The sequence below is a fragment of the Molothrus ater genome, chromosome 6 (genome assembly GCF_012460135.2).
Source record: "Molothrus ater isolate BHLD 08-10-18 breed brown headed cowbird chromosome 6, BPBGC_Mater_1.1, whole genome shotgun sequence".
Lineage (NCBI taxonomy): Eukaryota > Metazoa > Chordata > Aves > Passeriformes > Icteridae > Molothrus > Molothrus ater.
In genome coordinates, this window is record NC_050483.2 from 23,470,397 (window position 1) to 23,489,076 (window position 18,680).

Genomic DNA, 18,680 nt, shown 5'->3' on the forward strand with positions numbered 1-18,680 from the left:
AATCAGAAATAGTTGAAGTGATGAGCTTCTTACAGACCTGAGTTCTCAAAATTATATCTACACACAGTCATTGTTGTCTGCACTAACAATCTCACTGTGGAAGTGAAAATCTGGTGGCATCATGGCCTCCAGTGTCTCTTTGGAGCCAAACAAGAAAGAAGCTCCTCGTTAAAAAACATCCCAAAGTACTACTTCCCAATTTTTATTCCCAGTTTATGAACTTGATAAATACATCAGTCAGTGCCAAAAATTAGCAGAGAGTTATCTTTCATGCTTCTAAAAATCTTGTAATCCAACTTTTAGTTACTGTGCTTTGAGGATCATTTTTCATTCACTTAGAGTTAGGATGAGTCAAATTAAGAAGACATTTTATTTCTAAAATTGTACTGGAAGGATTTACTTCCTATAGGAAATACTGTAATACTCACTAAATTAGACTTGGATCATTCCACCTGCATCCATTTTGAAGTTTCAGGATGGAAGCTGTTGAAGGCAGCTCTCAGAAGACTAGAGCACCCAACACTGACACAATTAAGGTTCCTTCTTGCTGAGGTAGAAACTCAGGACTTCTCTGCTTGGTACTGATGATGTTTGGCACTGCTGATCTGGAATTAAAAAGAGATTAAAGACATTTTCACTCATCAGACTTGCAGACTGGATATTCAAGAAAAGTAGAGTAATAATTCCTCTCGTCATAAAAATATCTTTATCACAAACACAGCTTCAAAAGCAGAACTGATCCTTCTCTGACACTGTAATTTGAAGGAGAAGGATCATTTCCTCTTGCAGGAAAACTGAGATAACTGAAAAGAGCCAACTGATGAGTTAATTGTGGAGATGCTTAGGATATCACAAAAGCCATTTCAAGCTTACCAAAAAGCTTTCTAAGATCTATGAGACATATTTTTCCATTTCCCTAGCAAGTCTTGCATAAAATCTTATTAGATGCTGGAGAAATAATACAAAATTAAAGTAAGCCTTCAAACAAACAACAAGAACCTTTAAATGAGCTATTTGAGTGTGTGCATTACTTCAAAATGCTAATTTAGAGCAACTACTTATACTTGAATTAAAGAATTTGCATTTTACACTGGTTTTGACCACAAGAAATATGGAAATTGAAGATTCTGAGAAAGTTATCTTGAGGGAATAGTAGGATTAGCAAAAAAATATTTTTAAAAGCAATATTGAATATACTTTAACAAGAAGGTTTAAAATTTTATCTTCAAAGCTGAAAACTTTTTCTCTTCCTCTTGTTAATGCTTTGAAATACTGTTTCTAAAAATATTCGCTCCCCATCTGTTTCTGGTTAGGTTTTTCATCTGTGGCATAAAGAGTGAATAATCATATGTTGCAGCTGTGAAAGAGACCAAATGATGATGCTTCTCTGCCAGAGTACTGTTTGTCTGCCACACAATCCAACTGCTCAGGACACTAGGCAGTCTAGGCAAGCTGAATTATTGCCATTCAGCTGCTCATGCAAGCACAGAAGCTCTTTGGCTGTTTTAGACAAAAATACCAACATGAATATGACTAAATCACAGGTTCTGCAAAATTACAGAGGAGTTGCTTTCTCTGAAGGTGGCCAAGTACTAGACAGGCAGATGGGATCAAAAAAGGTCGGGGGGTTATTATTTGGAGAGATGACCCATGATTAGGACAAGTTCATTGGAACATTTTGCAGCCCACTGCTCTTAGAGATCATTAATCCTCTTTCAAAGCAAATGTTCATACTCCAACTGGATAGTCAACTTATATTTGGCCCTTGCAGCCTGCTTTAAAAATCAGCTTTATTAGCCACTGAGTGGTTCTTAATCAATTCTTGTGGAAAGATTATTCAGGAAACTATCAGTGAGCTAAATTCAAAATACTAAACTGCACTTACAATATATTAGACTCCCACTAGCAGTACATCAGAGGCATCAAAGTTAGAAAAATTGCATTGGCTATACAGATAATATGCTTATAACAATTTACAGTGGTAGCATGTATTTTTAAATTCTACTCAGTCAAAGAGAGTTTTAGACATTTCTAGATGTAAGCTACTACTCACCTGAACCAGACAGAACTGCAGATGAAGGTGTTATTATTTATTTTCTGCCTGAAAGCCCACATTTATTGAGTCCTCCAAACTTCCTAAAAAACGCATGTACACAGATCCCAATATATCTGATGGAGGTTTTTGGTGTCCGTCCTTCATGAAGTTTTATCTCTATACCCTCATTTCAAGATTCATACACTGACAGAGTCTTACAATCCATGTTTGTCTTCACTTGTGAATTCAACTTAGGCTTAGGCTTAGGCTCTGTACATTGCCAGGTTTCTTTTCCTCAGTAAGCCTTTTGCCTTAGTTTATTTGTATCACATAATCTCTTTGACTTCCTTCCATTTCTTTCTACTTTTTTCCTCCCTTATTTAGATCTCCACACAACAAAATTCCCTTCATTATCATCGAGCTTAATTCAAACTATATTGACAGCTTCATAACTAGTACATACATCACATGACAGTTCAATTCAGTGTATTTTTACTGTTATTCAAAATTTTCCCTGTACCATAGCTGCACATTGTAAATTCATAGAAAAGACTTTATTGCTGATGACAACAGAATGAGCAGTTTTCCTCTGAGAATGCCATGAACAGTATGTTCTCAATGGAAATCCCCCACTTGTGTATTTAAAATGTATGGATTACAGATAGAAAAGACTATGGTATGACACAGACTGTGGTACCAATGCCAAGATTTTGCATTTATTTCTAATTTATTTTGTGGGTTACCTTGCTATCTTGCCACCTTTTCTTCTTCTAAGAAACACTCAAATGAGATTTACATAATTTTGCATACCCATATACTTAAAACACTAAACATGTAGTGCCTGTAATAAAAATGCTACTGTTATGAACCCACTTACATATTACAGTTAAGTAGATGAAGAGCTTGCTCTTTAAAGAAACTGTGACAGTAGCTAAAACTTCACCAATTTCACCTTTCTTCTTTAAAAAATTTGCACATTGCAATTCAGTTGGCTCAGCTGAGCCTGTGCTATTAGAGAGGTCTGTATATAAACCAAATAATCAGTCCTATTCCAAGAGCTGGGGAATGTGAATGTCCTCCAGAGAGCATGGAAACAGCAGTAGGCTGAGATATTCTTTCTCATTTCCTCGCTCACAACTCACCCCTGTCTGCCTTAGCTGAGCACCTCACATCAGCACACAGAGGAACCTGGGTTGGAAGGGATGTTTGGAGGTCACCCCATCCAACCCCCTACTCAAAGCAGGCCCATTAGATCAGGTTTTTCAGGGCAACTTTCTTTCCATTCTGTGTTTCTTTCCATTCTCTCCACTCATCCAGCCACATCCTCCTTCATGCCTTTGGTTCCCCACAGTGTTACTTTTTGCTACTGAGGAGTCAAAGCAGTACGTGAGAATGAGCAGAGCAGTCTATGGACAGCAGGGGAATGAGGATGTGGTGGAGCAGATAAGGGTTAGCAGGAGGTGGAGGAGGAGAAAGAAGGGTGGGAGGAGGTATTGGGGAGACCAAGGTTATGCAAAGGATTGGGGAAGCGGCTTTGTGGTAGGAAGGAATGCAGTTTCTGTGCCTTAAGGGCTCCCTCTGAGCTTCTGTTTTAACTCCCCAGCAGCAGAGCAGCAGTTCTTTAGGTATAAGGAGCCCTTTGACCACTGGTGCCTTTGTGCAGAATGCTTCGATTCCTCTGCCTTATGCAAAGTGAAGAATGTTTGGGTGCTGAGCTGGGCATTTGCCTATACAAATCAGTTTGGGTTCTTTTAGATTTACCGACGTTTCTGAGTTTTGGGTGTCTGCTTTCAGAAACATAATTTTAGATTTCTTCTCTAGATATTCCCTCTTCCCTTTTTTCCCACTCACCCACACTGTGCTTTCCTTTCTCTGCTAACCTGAGCTATCAATTTCCAGCTCTTTGGTCAGCTTTTCTCCATACCTAGATTCAGCCAGTAGATGCCTCCATATTTAGTAGATTCCAACTGCTTTATTCTCAATGTCCCTTTTCAACTTTTGCCCAGCTAGTTCATTGCTTCCTCTCAGGCCAACTTTTCTCACAAATGCCTCCAGTCAGTTTCTCTTTATGTGAATGGCTCTCAGTTCCAAATTATTTGTTCAGCCATTTATAGTTTTTCCATCCCACATCCTCTTACAGTTTCAGTCTTATCACCAGTTCTCTTCCCTTCGCATTTCTATTCCAGCTCCCCATCTAATATTCTTGTCCTTTGAGAATCTGTTTTAAATCCCTCCCATATTACCTAGAAAAAACAATTTTCTCCCCCCATCCACGCCCTTCAATCACACATTTTTATTTCCTACTCCCACTCAAATTGGTGTGATCCCTTCCCTCTCAGAAGTTCCAACTATTTGCCCCCCAATCCTGCTGGTTCTCCCCTTTATTTTGATATGCCTGAGGGAGATAATGTTTGGAGCACAGGACACAAAGGCTATTTGCTTTTACTTTAGGTGTCTGGATTAAGTCCAAGTCTCACATTAGCCCTGACATAAATGCATAGAAAACTCTGCTGACCCCTGCACTGGACCTCATTGACCCAAAAAACCTTCTTCAGAGGATGAAATGTAGAAAGTTCTCACTGAGCATACGGAGACTGCACTTTTTCCCCATAGACTAGAATATGCAGCAACTCAGGTTGTTTAGCATGAAGCCAGTTAAAAGAACATCCCTTAAACAAAAGCAAGCTGCTGTCAAATATACAGAAAGAACTCAAGTATGGAGTGCAAAGGGTAGGGATACAAAATGGTTGTGCAGAGGAAAGCTCAAATAAGCATTACCCAAATCTCCTAAATCCCTGTAAACTCAGGCTCTGTCATTAAGGTCAAGTGGCTTTGCACTGTACACACCAGCACTCTGTGATTCAAAAACGCAAAGGAAACAGTGAGGATTAGGTTGGATATTGGGAATAGATTCTTCACCCAGAGGGTCGGTGGGCACTAGAACAGAACTTCTAGGAAAGTCACAGTAGGAGCCTGCCAAAGTTCAAGGAATGTTTGGACAATGCCCTCAGGGACCTGGTGTGGGCACTGGAGCTGTCCTGTGCAAAGTCAGGAGCTGGATTTGATGAACCTTGTGGATCCCTTCCAGCTCAGGATATTCCATGATTCTATGAGCACTTCAGTGGATGAGTCCTGCTGGACCTGTGCTCTGCACTGAGCCACCTCAGCTGTCCCACCATTCCCACCAGTAAATCTGCAGCCACCGAGGCAATTTTACTGCCTTGTCCTCAGAAACTGCAGAACCACTGAGGAGGTGATAATTTCATGACACAAAACAAAAGGCAGAGAAACAAATAAACAAAAATAGAGACAAGAAATTAAATGGCATGACAGAATCTACCAGGAAAAGAAGCCCAAAATAGAAAAGTAATATATAGACTTTCTGTCTGGATAGCTAAATTTGGGCAGAGTCACAAGCACCCAAATACATAGCTTTTTAATAAGAAGTTGTGTAGTCTTTTTAGAGGAGGTGCTGTTAACTTTGGCTATAAATAATAAATCCTTGGTTTTCTCTGTATAAGCCATGGTGCAGTTATCCAAAATCGCGCAGCATGTCACGGCAGGGCACCAATTTCTGTCATTTTTGAACTTGATTTTGAATTATGTGGTGAAAGACACTGTCTGAAGCACAGAGCAATAATTTCAGAGTAATTCTTCTGACAAGGAAGAATTTTCCCTCTCACTCACTTTTTAAGCACAGGCCCTGAGACATGTATTACATGTTGCGTCACTGTTCTTGTACATTAGTTTCATTTGAATACAGGAGAAACTTCACAGACTTGCTAAACAATTATCTAGTGTTGCAGTGCACTAGAAAGCAGTTATCACAATCAACTGTATAGTTTTGGGTCAGGGTAGCCCTTGAAATTATACATTTCATTTGCATAGCAGTTTTGTTATTAAAAGTAGTCAAATAATATAATGTAATGTAATGTAATATAATATAGAAAATGCTAGAAAAAGTTTACTATTACAACAATGCTGCCACCTGGTAACCTAATGAGTAATAGCAGCCAAAACATTCATTTTTCCCAGTCTTGAACATAGCAATATATTTGAAATATTACTTTAAATAACACTAAAAGTCACAAAATCTGCAAATTTTTTATTGGGTTAGGATCATTTCCCTGCATCAGATTAAATCCTCATAGCTGTGTTTCATTGTGGGGAAGAAGTGAGACCCAAGCCCTTTGAAAGGTTTCAAGGCAAAGCAAATAGCCAAAATTTCCTGACTCCCAGTGAAATATCTCAGGCACAGGATAGTAGCCAAACACATATCACGGTAACTTGTGTTTCACTAGAAACCAGGCAATGGAAAATAAACACAGGCGACATCCTGCCCATCTTCCTCACTCATCCAGTAAAAATTGCTTCAAGGGAAGGGGAGGAGGTGCTTCGCCCCAAATCAGGAGAAGTATCAGCAGTGATTCTTGCATGATCACGTTTGTGCTATCAGCCTACTGAGAGAGTCAGATGTGAAAGACAGAGTACAGTGACTGATGACCTGCCTGCACACTGGTCTATTCTGAACTCCATGCCAAAAGATTAAATCATTCAAAAATGAGGTTTTTTACAGGAGAGTAAAGCTGGGGAGGGAAATGAAAACCACACCTTTTTTCTTTTTTTTTTTAATTATTTTGTCAATACTAGTGGTGGCTAAAATATGCTCAATGTTTGGCCTCCAGAGTTTTTCTGGTAAAGCTTAAAACTCAAAATTGATAAACCATCATGATAAGAAAAAATTACTGTCCACAGTTACTATTTTGCCATATATGAATATGCTAAATAATATGCATATGAATATGCTAAATCTTAATATATATATATATTTGACATATATGAATTTTGCTAAATATAGGAATAAATAAGAAGCAATGATTGGAGCATGAAATGGCCATACAAGAATTATTTTCTAGTGAGATTTTCCCTCAGATTTTTTCTATATGATTAAGCAAAATTGAAACTTCTAGTGGCATAAAACAGAACCTTGTAACTATTTTTAAAATGATAGTTAAAAGAAGAAGAAAAAAAATTTGCTAGTTATCAAGAAACGTATGCTGTGGATCAAGTGGGTGGATGGGGAGGGAGGACTAAAACTATTTAAGTAGTGTCATGCTTTCTACTTGTGACTGCAAATGTCAGTATTGTGTAAGTGTCTCTGCAAAAGAAAGTTCTTTCCTTAAAGTTCACAGTTAGTTCTACAAATACAATCTTTGGTTGAAGAGCTAAAAAAGAAACAAGAAAACCAGTTTGTGAGGGGTTGTTCAGCTCTGACCCAATTAGGGCAAAAACAAAAACTGAAATAAGTGGTAAGAATTTAAGCAAATGCACACTTAAAGTAAGCAGGAACCAGCACACAGGAGATGTAACTATCAGATCTAGCTTGCTGCATGTGCTGTAAACATGGCAGTGTTGGAATTCTCCATGCAATACATGCCCGGAGCCAGAAACGCTCTGCACGCATGTGCAGCATCACATTGTGCTCTGGTTTATACCAACAGATCAGTGGTAGCCAGCCTTGGGTGGCCTGAGCTCCCTGGCTCCTGGAACCTGGCTATATTTATCCCAGCTGATGTAGCCTGTCAAGTGCCCTGCTGCTGATAAGGTGCCGTAGCCGACAACAGGGGGGGATCAAGGGGGAGGAGCAGGATGGGGGCTTCCACCCCGTGGGGCTTTAGGGGGTCTCAAAAGCCCTGCAGTCCCATTCCTGTGTGACTCACACCCTGCTTTCTAGATACAGCTGGGAGCTCCACCAGAAACAAAGGGAAGATGCCAGAGCCGGTGAAGAAAACAGGTAAGGATCGTAACTGACAGACAAAACTAGGAACAGCTTGACAGGAAAATGTGAGTAGATTATGTATGCTAGAGAAATGAGATGCCTCAAAGGCAAAAATAAATAGACAGGGAAAAAAATTTATTAAGTTATAAATGTAAGAGATATTGAGTGATCTTGAAGAGAAATCACTAACTGCTTTCATAACCCTCAGCCACAGAATTTTCTCAAGAGACTTTGGATGAGGAAAAAATAGAGGTGAAACACATTTAATTCTCACTTGCACTTAATTTCTCATTTCCTTTCCTAGTCACCTTTAGGACGCTGAAAAAAAAATAAATAAAGGCTTGTAGTCTCTCTCTTAGACAGCTAAATAGTACAAATCTCTCCTGCTTTTATTTTGGGTTTGGGCTTTTTTCCCCTTGACAATTTGTAGAAGTATTATTGGCAAAATTTGATGGTATTTATTGTGAATGAAATCTCTATGAAAATGAAAGCAAATAGAACCTGTTCAGAGTTTATTCTTTCTGTTTCTTTTAACCACTGACTATAGAATTCTAGGAAAAAAAGGCAACATTGCACTGTGAAGAATACATGGCAATTTCTTTTCCCTTGCCCTCTTTCATCCTTTCCCCTTGAGCCAGAAGATAACTAGTCCTTTTCAGGAAGCCAAGGTCACAGAGCCACAGAGAAAAATGCCAGGAAACTATTTCAAATTTATTAATGTTTTAATTAAAAATCTTCCAATAAGGAATCACTCAGATGCTACCCACATAGAGGAGGCCTAGAATGGGGTGCAAGGTGCAATGAATTTGGTGTTTGTAGGAGGAAGAGAGCCTGGGAAGAAAAGGAAGAGGCAGCTAACTTCAGGACACCTGCAGAGGAAGATGCCTCAGGAGCACTTTGCATCCACAAGTTTGGAAAAAAAAAGCTGACAAAAGCTGAATTTATGATAGTTTGAGAAGTGTGAACATGCTCAATAGTCAGGCCTGGAGAAACTTGTACTAAATCTGGGATTCTCCACTTTCAAGCTGTCACTTCATTGATGCCAGCAAACATCCAGAATCACCACTACCTGAATGTACAGTACAAGGTGCACGTGTTTTTAGTAATGCGCAGTTTCCAGAGTCAGCCAGTGCCAGCTGTGGAGACTTATTAATAATGACCTTTGTGCTTTGCAAAGGCCTGAGCAGGCATTGGTCTCCTCTAAGTCTGGCCACTGACACAATCTCCTATTGTTACAATAACAAAAGGAGAACTTGCTAAGAACCTTCATTTGACCAAACTACTTGAAATCAGCCACTACCAGAGGCAGACCAATTACACGCCCAGAGACTCCCCCTTTACAACCTGCCAAGCATCAAAGCATGGTTAACTCCAACAAGATTCTTTGTGTTCCCTCTGTGTGATAACCCTAAAGCAACAGTGGTGTCAGCAATCCTTACACAGTATTACAAATATAACATCATTTCATATTCATAAGGGTGCCTTTTCTAATGAAAGTAGATTTGTATATAAAAAAGAAATATATATTAGATCCTGTAATTATAGACAAAAACTTGAAAATATAAGCTGCAAAGTTTCAGTCATCACCTCAAAAATGAGAAAATTATACTCATATTCTGGTTTTAAAGGCATATGATTTTTAAGTTTTATTTAAATGTTTAATTGTTGCGAATGCAGACAAAAAGAAATACAACAGAGTAGGCAAAATTTGACAGTGACACCTTGGCATTATGACTTCTGATTTCTAATTGTTTAACTGCCTTTAAATTAACATTTCCATTCTCCGTGGGGGAGAGGCAATGTCTCTGTTTGTGAAGATGCCCACTTTTGCTGGCTAATGGCGAAGAGAAATTCTATCCCAACTTATTTCTCCAGAGAAATCTAACAGGTGTCTAACATCACTAGTCCTACACAGTTCTTATGAACAAACCAGACCAAACACTGGGATTATCACAGCAGGGGGAGGAAAAGCTCTTGTTACACGCTCTGACCGAGACAGAACCAGTCACATGCCCCACAACTTTTAGAGAGGATCTTCTCAGTCTCCCAGGAGACACTAATCCCTTTGGTTTTCTATTTCATGTTGTTTATACAGTTCAAGCCATTTCAAGATGGGATAATGCTGAGCACCATCTCAGGAGGGCCAAATAACCATTGGGCAATTCATACTCGGATAAATCACAATTCCTGCCCCTCACACACCATATAGCTAGATTACTGAAGAGCCCAAAGAAGTCCCTAGTCTGTACTACTGAAATTTGTGCATCTGGTGTATTGGCTAAAGAAAATTCTTCATGTCAAAGAATGATCAGAGATATTCTGCTTATATCTGCTGTTTTAACAGGGCTTTTAACATGTAAAAAGAAACAAACAACAACAACGAAAAAACACCCAAAAAAAACAAATAAACAAAAAAACGCCACCCACCAAAGCCCCCCCAAAAATCCCACCAAAACCCAAAAATAATTTAATAAACCATCAAATTAAAATGGTGTGGTGAAGTAGATTTTCCAACAGACATTCTTTCATTTTCAACTGCCCAACTAAAATACTTCAGGACAAAGCACTTCCCTACTTATTTCAAGAATGCCAAAAGAACTGTCTTAGCGTTCTAAAAAATCTACACCATCCAAAAGAGAAACAGAATTTGTAAGACCTGTTAGATTTTAGTGTTAGAGTAAACCATCAAACTTTGAAAAGCACACTTTTTGCAGGATTCTGTGGCAGAAATTTTATGTTCTTCTCCCTTTGATTTAAACATTTCATAGTGTATCTTTGTTCAAAAGCTCACTATTTGGAAAATTTTTATCATTTTTTTGTTCTGAAAATTCAGAAATGTTTAAAAAACCCAACCATTTCCCTAAAAATATTTTATGACATTAGGAGGAAATAGTTGACTTTTTAAATACCAAATTTAGTAGATAAATGGGACTTAATGGGAAGTGTGTGCTTTATTATAGCTGGGAAAGGAGAAGTCTATATTACTCACCTTCTCTGAAAATCAGTCAGCTTTTACTCACATATTTTGTAGACTGGGGAGTCTAGATTTTGCAGTTCTGATTAGGAAATTTCATCAAGAATTTACAAATAACTTGTAAGTACACAGAGGCTTCAATAATAATAATAATAATAATAATAATAATAATAATAATAATAATAGTAGTAGTAGTAGTAGTCGTTGCATAATTAAGAGTAAACCACATAATTTTAGTTTGAATATGAGATCATTCTTTCACATTTGCAAGCACCTAGCAGAACAAAGTACTGCAACAAACTTCTATGCACTGCAGGAATGCAGAAAAAACCGTAAATTCATACAGACAGTTTCCTCTTGTGCAAGTTAAGATTCAAACCAAGCTGAACATTATTATCCCCCTTTTACAGCAAGTGTGATGGATGCATAGAGAGAGAGGTGACTGATTAGTGAAACTATTCCTCGCCCGTTGCTCATGCTGCAGGAATTTGCAATCTCAGCTGCTGAAGTAGGCAAGGAATGATAAGATTGAGTCTTTCAATAGCTTCTGGATCATGGAATGATTAAGCTTGTAATTGCAAGAAGCCACTTAGGTCCTGACTGAGGAACGTGCAGCATCTTTATATAGTTCCTCAGAAAGGAATTTACAAGCTCCATTACTGAAGTCTGCTTATCCTCAGTTGGGCTTTTAACTCAATGGAAGAGCAAATGATATAGAAGCAAAACTAGATGCCAAGTGCAAGCAAAGATCAATTTTCAACATGACATCTTAACAAATTAAAGAATTCCAAAAGCTAACACTGCTTTTGTAATATTATTTAAATATATTGACCAATACATATTTTAACACCAAATACAGATAATGTGCAATAAGATAACTCAGCTTTGTGGGAGAAACCTGTGATTATTTTGTCTAATTTCACTCATCACAAATTTCTGTTGTAGTTTCTAGCAGCTGCATTCAACCAGATACATTAGATTCTCCTCAAGAATTTATACCTTTAACAGGTTTTATTACAGAAAGGCAGAAATATAATCTGAAAATGTCATCTAACACATATTCTCCTCTACCACTCTGTGTAGAAAACACATTTCTTGCTCACTTTCATTTCAGTTGGTTCACACATACTTTGAAATTCTAGTATTTCAGGAATAGGTTTTCAGCTGATGCTTGTGACTCTAAGCCAGATTATTTAGGGAATGTTGCTGGCAAATGAAATTATTTTGGTAATTTGAACATTATTATACTATATACCTTACCCCCATTTTTTCTGACAATAACGAAATAAGAATGGCTTTTCTAGGTTCTAATACTCATTTTTATTCTTATTAGAGATACAACAGTACTTAGCAGCTACCTACTAACAATTTAATGCTGTACAAAGACAACAGAAAAACGTTCTCTGCCTGAAAACACTCATAAAATAAAAGCCCAGTAAATAGATCGATAGCTCAACAAGAGAGCAAAGGAAACAATTATTAGTGCAATAGATAGAAACCCTGGTGGTAGCTTAGCCATTTCTTGGGGTTTGCATAGGAGAGTATGAAAAAGACTTGAATCATAGTAGTAAACTTGTTTGATGATGGATGTTAGAAGGATATTGCTTCAAAGCAGGTCAGAAAGTAAAGGAGAAAGCATGAAGGTGCTAGTATCAAGATTTAATAAATGGCAGCAGAATGAAGGCAGAATACTAATTCTGTTATTTTATTTAGGTGACTATTACAGAAAATTAGTTTTGGAACTCAAATTATTTTATTCTAGTTTAATTTGGCGCAAAGCAAATGTATTTTTTTTTCTTCATCCTCGTGATTGAAAGACCTACCAGTAAATTTTAAAAATGCAATCTGATCACAGATCTCAAACAGAGGTTTTTATTACTGACCAGTTAAGCTGAAACTTGTGTAACATATACAGTGTATGGCTCATGTTACATCTTCAGGTGTTTCAAGAGTTTTAGAGGATACAAGTTCTGGTAGCTTCAGCCTTAACCACCAAAAAGTTTCTGCAAGATAACTGCAGACCACATACAGCTGTTTCCTCTTCTGCCTGGGGTAAAATCTGCTGGTTTATGTTACTCAGAAATTATGTGAGTGTGTTTGCATTATGGAAGCTAGAAGTGACTAGGAAGGCCTGGGTTATGAGAGGTGAAGTGTTGAAAAATGGGTTCGTGCAAAGTGGCCCTAGGCTCATTTTCTTTTATTAGCTTCACATCCCTCTTCTCTCCCTTCATTAAATCCCCACAGCAACACCAACTCTATCCCCAATAAACATACAGAGCACCATTCAACACTTTCTGTCTTCATCAGCCCTGGTAACTCACGTGGCTCTCTGATCTCTCCAGAAGTGCCATGGCGTGTTAGTGCTAATGTCACTTTTCTCTCCCCCTGTGTGGCTGGGTTAGAACATACCAGGAATCAGAGAGTTAACACAGTGAGCAGCAGAGGACATCAGGTGCCCCAGGCCTATGGCTCCTAACTCATGGGCACCTGGAGCCTGGATAAACACAGGACAGCGCTGAGATCTGTCAGTGGCTGACAGACACATTCCACAGCATCACACAAGACGTGTCACAGTCGCTGGGTTTTCCACAGCCTCATGGTGGTGGTCATATTCAAGAGTGTTTAGAGTATGGGATGAATATATAGAACTCAGAGGGGTGTATCTGGGTAGAAGCGAAACATTGTAGTGAGAGAGAGATTGTGAGATGGGGAATGTGTTTCTGATAAAAGCAGGCAGAAGTGTGGTTCTCAGGACAGACCAGAAGTTTTGGGTGGTGGTGTTTAGGAGTATTCCTAGTGAGGAATTACCTGAATTACATTGGTGTAACTGCATGAGAAAAAACCTCTGGTCAACTTGGATTTATTTACACGTTACTTAAAGTAGCAGCCACAATGAAGGGACGGGGAATAACTGAACTCTTTAACCTCTTAAGCAGCCCCTTTTCTTCCCCAAAAGGAAAAAATACGGTATTCTCTTCAGATGCTTCTTCAGCAATCTCTCTTCTGCAGCAAAGTAATTTCCTGTAAAATCTCCAGCCCTACATCTTTAGTTTTCCTTTGCAAAAAGAGCAGTGAAAGGTGAAAGAAAAGCTGGATAGAGAGAAGCCACTCTGGACACTGCCCCTGACTGAATTGCAAGTACAGGAAAAATACTCATTTAAAACTTGAGTCTCCTTTACCAGTGAAAAAGTGGGTACACAGCAGCTGTTCTTGAAGGCCTCCATTCTCATGGGAGATTTTGGGCTTTTCCAATTCCAGAAATATTCACAATAATTTTAAGTTGGAACTAAAGTGTCTTTTGGCAGGAAAGATGGGAGGGAATAAAAGGAGCCTTACATATAAACTTCTGCACATGTGTTTAGATTTCCTAAAAGCCAGAAATGTTATGTAGTGGTAGAGATTTCTCACTGTGTTCTCACCAACAATTTTGTTCTTGTTGAGTCATCTACAGAGCAAATGTAAGAAACCTAATCACTTTACAGGGTGTGCAGCAGATCACAGAGTTACTTCCAAGTATGCATGTCATGAAACCCCGACACTGTAGGCTGGAACCTTTACAAATCACTTTGCTGTTAGGTAATTAATATATTTATAGATTCTTTTGTGCTTAAATAGAAGAGTGATGATAATAGCACTCAAAGACTGAAAACATGCCTCTTTGCTGCTTTGTCTGTAGAATCATAGGAGCCAGCCAGCCAGCAGTGAGTGGCTCCCAGAACTGACCTGTCTCCCCACTGTGCAGCAGCCTGGCCACCTTCACAGGTCTTTGGAATCCTGCATGCCCAGCCTGCTGTGTACAGTAACTCTCCTGCAATTATTCAGGATACACTGCACCAATGCACACCCTGCTGTGTTATTTACAGAAGTGCAGGACGGTATCTAAAGGTGTGCAGCTGGTAACAGGCAGCACGCTGTAGGACACTACAGTACAAAGTCCTGTATTCTACAAAGCACTAAATTTTTAAGGAACTATTGCACCAGATTAGAAGAAACCTCAATTATAAACATGCAGGAACATTCCACTCCCAGGGGAAATTTTCCACACTTTTAACAGGGAAGGAAACCATGCAGAAGAATAAAACAGGAGATTTTTCAAGGCTTTCCTAGGCTCATTGAAAACTAAAACTATGTTTTCATCAGAAATATAAAATGGGGGGGGGGGAGGAGGGGGAAGAAAAAGAAATTGAAAATATGTAATTTTGGTTTTTATATAATCAAGAAAAGCAAAATTCAATCTTTACTAAATTCTAAAAGTGTTTGTAGTTCATATTTTACCTCATGCTTAAGAAGGTTCAAATCCTTTGTAAAACAATGCAAGAAGCATGAATTGTGTTATGGCTAAAGACCAAAGGCCATCAGATTAAATCTTTGCAGATGTAACTCCACTAAGGTCAAGTAAATTATGCAGTCTGAAGACATGCTACAGGAGCAGAGATTTTATAAAAATAATAGATGGTATTTTTAATAATATACCATTTACATGAACTTAAGCACCTGTTTGAACATGAATATAAGCTTTTTCTTTTAAAACATTTTCATGCCATGTTTCTTTCATTTTTATAAAGCAGAACTAAAAGTTCAAAGCTAATTATAACCGTTGTTGTGTTGTATGGAAGAGTTCCTGAGACTGCCAGAGGAGTAGAGCCATAGACAATTTGCCACAGAGGTGACTGATAAAATTAGATGTGATGAAATGACTAGTATTTTTTAAAATGTAGTTATACAGGGGTGAGTCAATAGAAAGATGACAGAATGATGCACAAAAAAACATGCAGTGTATGAATCAGAATGTTAATTGCTGGTATTTTTACACATCAACATAGCTCATAGCAATTAGCAAATGATAACAGATTTCATTAAGACAAAAAACACGAACATGAAATGAAAAACTTGATTCAAAATAAAGATGAAGAAATATAAATAAATAAATAAATCAGGTTAAAGAAATTAGTAAAACAAGTTACTTTACTAAAACCTAGTCTTGAGAGAGATTGGGATCCCCATGGATCAAAATCATGATACATTATTTGTTTACAGTTCTCTATCTGGTGTGCTACTTTGATTGCATATGAAGTAAAACATCATTTGGTTTACACTTGTTCACCCTATATATTAATAATGTCATTAATTCTCCTTATAAGCTTCCCAAGTGTTGACACATTGAGGAAATATTTTAATCTACACCTTGAAAGTAATTGTTGTAGAGTGTCATGTAGGCAAGTACTTCAACTTTTAATTCTGAGGTAAACTTCTGAATACAAACAACAATTTATATCCTTATAGCTGGAATGAAATTATAATACAAACAACAATTTATATCCTTATAGCTGGAATGAAAGGGTCATCATAGGAATGTGAATTCCTTTCCACTAAAGCCTTCATCAGTCAAAACAGAAGGACTAAAGATGAACCATTAATTCCTTGCAGTCTATTAGGACACACTAACTGCAGTGTTGCTGAAGAACAGATCCTGATCCTCTGTAACAACTGTATTAAGCAGCTGTTAGGACAAAATTAATAATTCTAGATGAAAGTGCATGGCAAATTAATGTAGACAGCTAAATATGTAAGAATATATTCCATGCTATCTGGTTGTCAACCAAAACATTCACTTATGAAAAACCAGAGCTCAATATGGGGAAAAAGAAAGAGGAAGACAGAAAGTGAGGCGATTTTGCTCTCCATTTCACTTTATTTCATGACAACGTGGAGGAGCTAAGACATCCCAGTGAGAGACAAAACCTGATAAACTCAAAGACAATTCCACAGCTTCTCTGGGGAAAGTGTTGTAATTTATAACTTGCATGGGCAGATGGGAGAGAAAGGAGACAGCTGCTGCAGCCACAACAGCTGACTACACCAGATATGCCACAATGGCAAAACAGATTTTAGTGAGCCCTCTCTCTTTTTTTAGTTTCTGCATTTACCAAGAAGCCAAAGACAACAGAGGTGACAGCCGGAAACACAGCTGTGTTTGAAGCAGAGACAGAAAAATCTGGCATCAAGGTGAAATGGCAGCGAGCTGGCACAGAAATTACTGAAAGTGAAAAATATGTCATCAAGACAGAAGGCAACAAGCATTCACTGACAATCAATAATGTAGGAAAAGAAGATGATGTGACATATGCTGTAATAGCTGGAAGTTCCAAGGTCAAATTTGAACTCAAGGTCAAGGAACCAGGTACATAATTTCCTATGCAATTTCCTCTGGTTTAATCAGTATTTCCAGTCCCACATGCAACCTTCACAGATAAAGCCCATGGAAATTATCCTATTTTAACACTGTAAAATTTCTCTACCAGCAATACATCTGTTTTGCCCAACTATTTGAAGCTGCAAATTCCTATTAAGCTGAGGAATACATTTCCAGTGGCTAAGACACTCTTTCCAGGTGTCAGAAGTCCACAGAGAGATCATAAGGGAAATGTCAATGTACATCTTCAGAATTCTGTCAAGCTTTTACACTTAACTACTGAAAAGCAAAGCAAAGCTAAACTAACCCTCACCCTGAACTAAACTGAGATGCCTGATCTTAGGACTGGAATTTTCTTATATTATTTAATTTAAATACAAAACTGTAGCAATTGACAAAACACAAGTAATACTGTAGTGTTTCTAGAAGCTCATACATTCCCCAAAATTGTCTCAAAATCTCCTGCTACCAAAAATGCGTATTTCAAAAGGAGCTGGAATATGAAGAGTAACCTTTGTATTATTGTGTACCTCCCATTATTACTACCTTTGTACACATTAAAAGACCAGTTATGTGGAAGTTTCAAAAACTTTCCCAGGCTTTTCCTGGGAATAAATTTAAAGAGTCAAACTCCCTGGAATTTTCTCATTAAAAAGTATCTGAAGATGCTTAGGATAGATGAAATCACTCATTTTTTGAAACATTTTGACCTTCCAGATCCCTTTTTCCCCTCCAAAATTGTATCCATTTACCACTTCTGGTGTTTGACTTTTTGCTTTTCAACATGGTGAAAAGCCTCAAACTCAGATTGCTTATATCACTTCCTTTTCTTTGCTATCACTGCTTGTTCTAGCAACATGATGGGACCTTGTGACACCTTCTGGTCAGCTGAAAATAAATGGAGGAAAATTTAACATGCTTCAAGATGTCCTGTTCCATATGCAAAGACAGGGCATGACAGATTATGTGTAAGGGAAAATCCTGGTATGGATTAGGACAACTTGACAGCTGTCAGAGCATGCAGAAATATGGTCCTGCTGACTATCTCATCCTGAAAGCAAACTGGGCCATATTGTACTCATCATATTTTCCTCATTGTCTTTCAGGTTAGTTCCATGCAGAGGCTGCTATAGGCAGAATACTTGCAAATAATGCTATGGAGCATAATGGAGTATGTAATGTCACAGAGTAACTGGATTGTCCATTATTATTTGGAAGCAGCTCCACTACCTACAGAGAAAAAATATCTTCCTGCAACTGATCTATTTCAAGAAATTCTACCTCCCTCCATCTGCTCCAGTTGCTCACTCCTACTCCATTTTCAGACAATTCTGTCTTCTCCATTGTGCCAAATGCATTTGCCTAAATTTGTCTCTGAGGTCATGGTTTAATTGAGAGGATACAAACTTCCATAAACCAGGGATTATTACATTATGGATGGATTTTTAAAATACTTTCTCCACATTGCTTACTAGCACTGTCTAGAGCTTTTTCCAAGCTGCCCACAACAACAGGCTTTGTAACATTACATTCCAACAGCATCATTAAACAAAATCTCCTGAATAAGCAAACTGTTTACAAATATATTAATTACATCGTTTTTCATTACTTTTTCTGTTTAGAAATTGACATCTTTGTGTTTGTTTGTCCATCTGCTTTGGTAGTTACTTTAGTTTACTGACGTTTGCAACAAATAACA

General features: G+C 38.0%; 2 protein-coding genes across 3 annotated transcripts in view; one reads left to right on the forward strand and one right to left on the reverse strand.

Annotated features, from left to right (window-relative positions):
- The window catches only part of SLC39A13 (solute carrier family 39 member 13), a 150,245-nt gene that overhangs the window by 72,618 nt on the left and 58,947 nt on the right, over positions 1-18,680 (reverse strand). For both annotated transcript variants that reach the window (XM_036383302.2, XM_036383301.2), the window contains one exon: positions 429-605. The gene's annotated coding sequence lies outside the window, so the exon portion shown is untranslated. The remainder of the gene's footprint in view (positions 1-428; positions 606-18,680) is intronic.
- MYBPC3 (myosin binding protein C3) overlaps positions 7,588-18,680 on the forward strand; it is a 59,594-nt gene continuing 48,501 nt past the window's right edge. Inside the window, exons 1-3 of the mRNA XM_054515223.1 lie at positions 7,588-7,640; positions 7,770-7,829; positions 16,703-16,969. Of these exons, the coding sequence (XP_054371198.1) occupies positions 7,805-7,829; positions 16,703-16,969 (292 nt within the window). The 5' untranslated portion in view covers positions 7,588-7,640; positions 7,770-7,804. The remainder of the gene's footprint in view (positions 7,641-7,769; positions 7,830-16,702; positions 16,970-18,680) is intronic.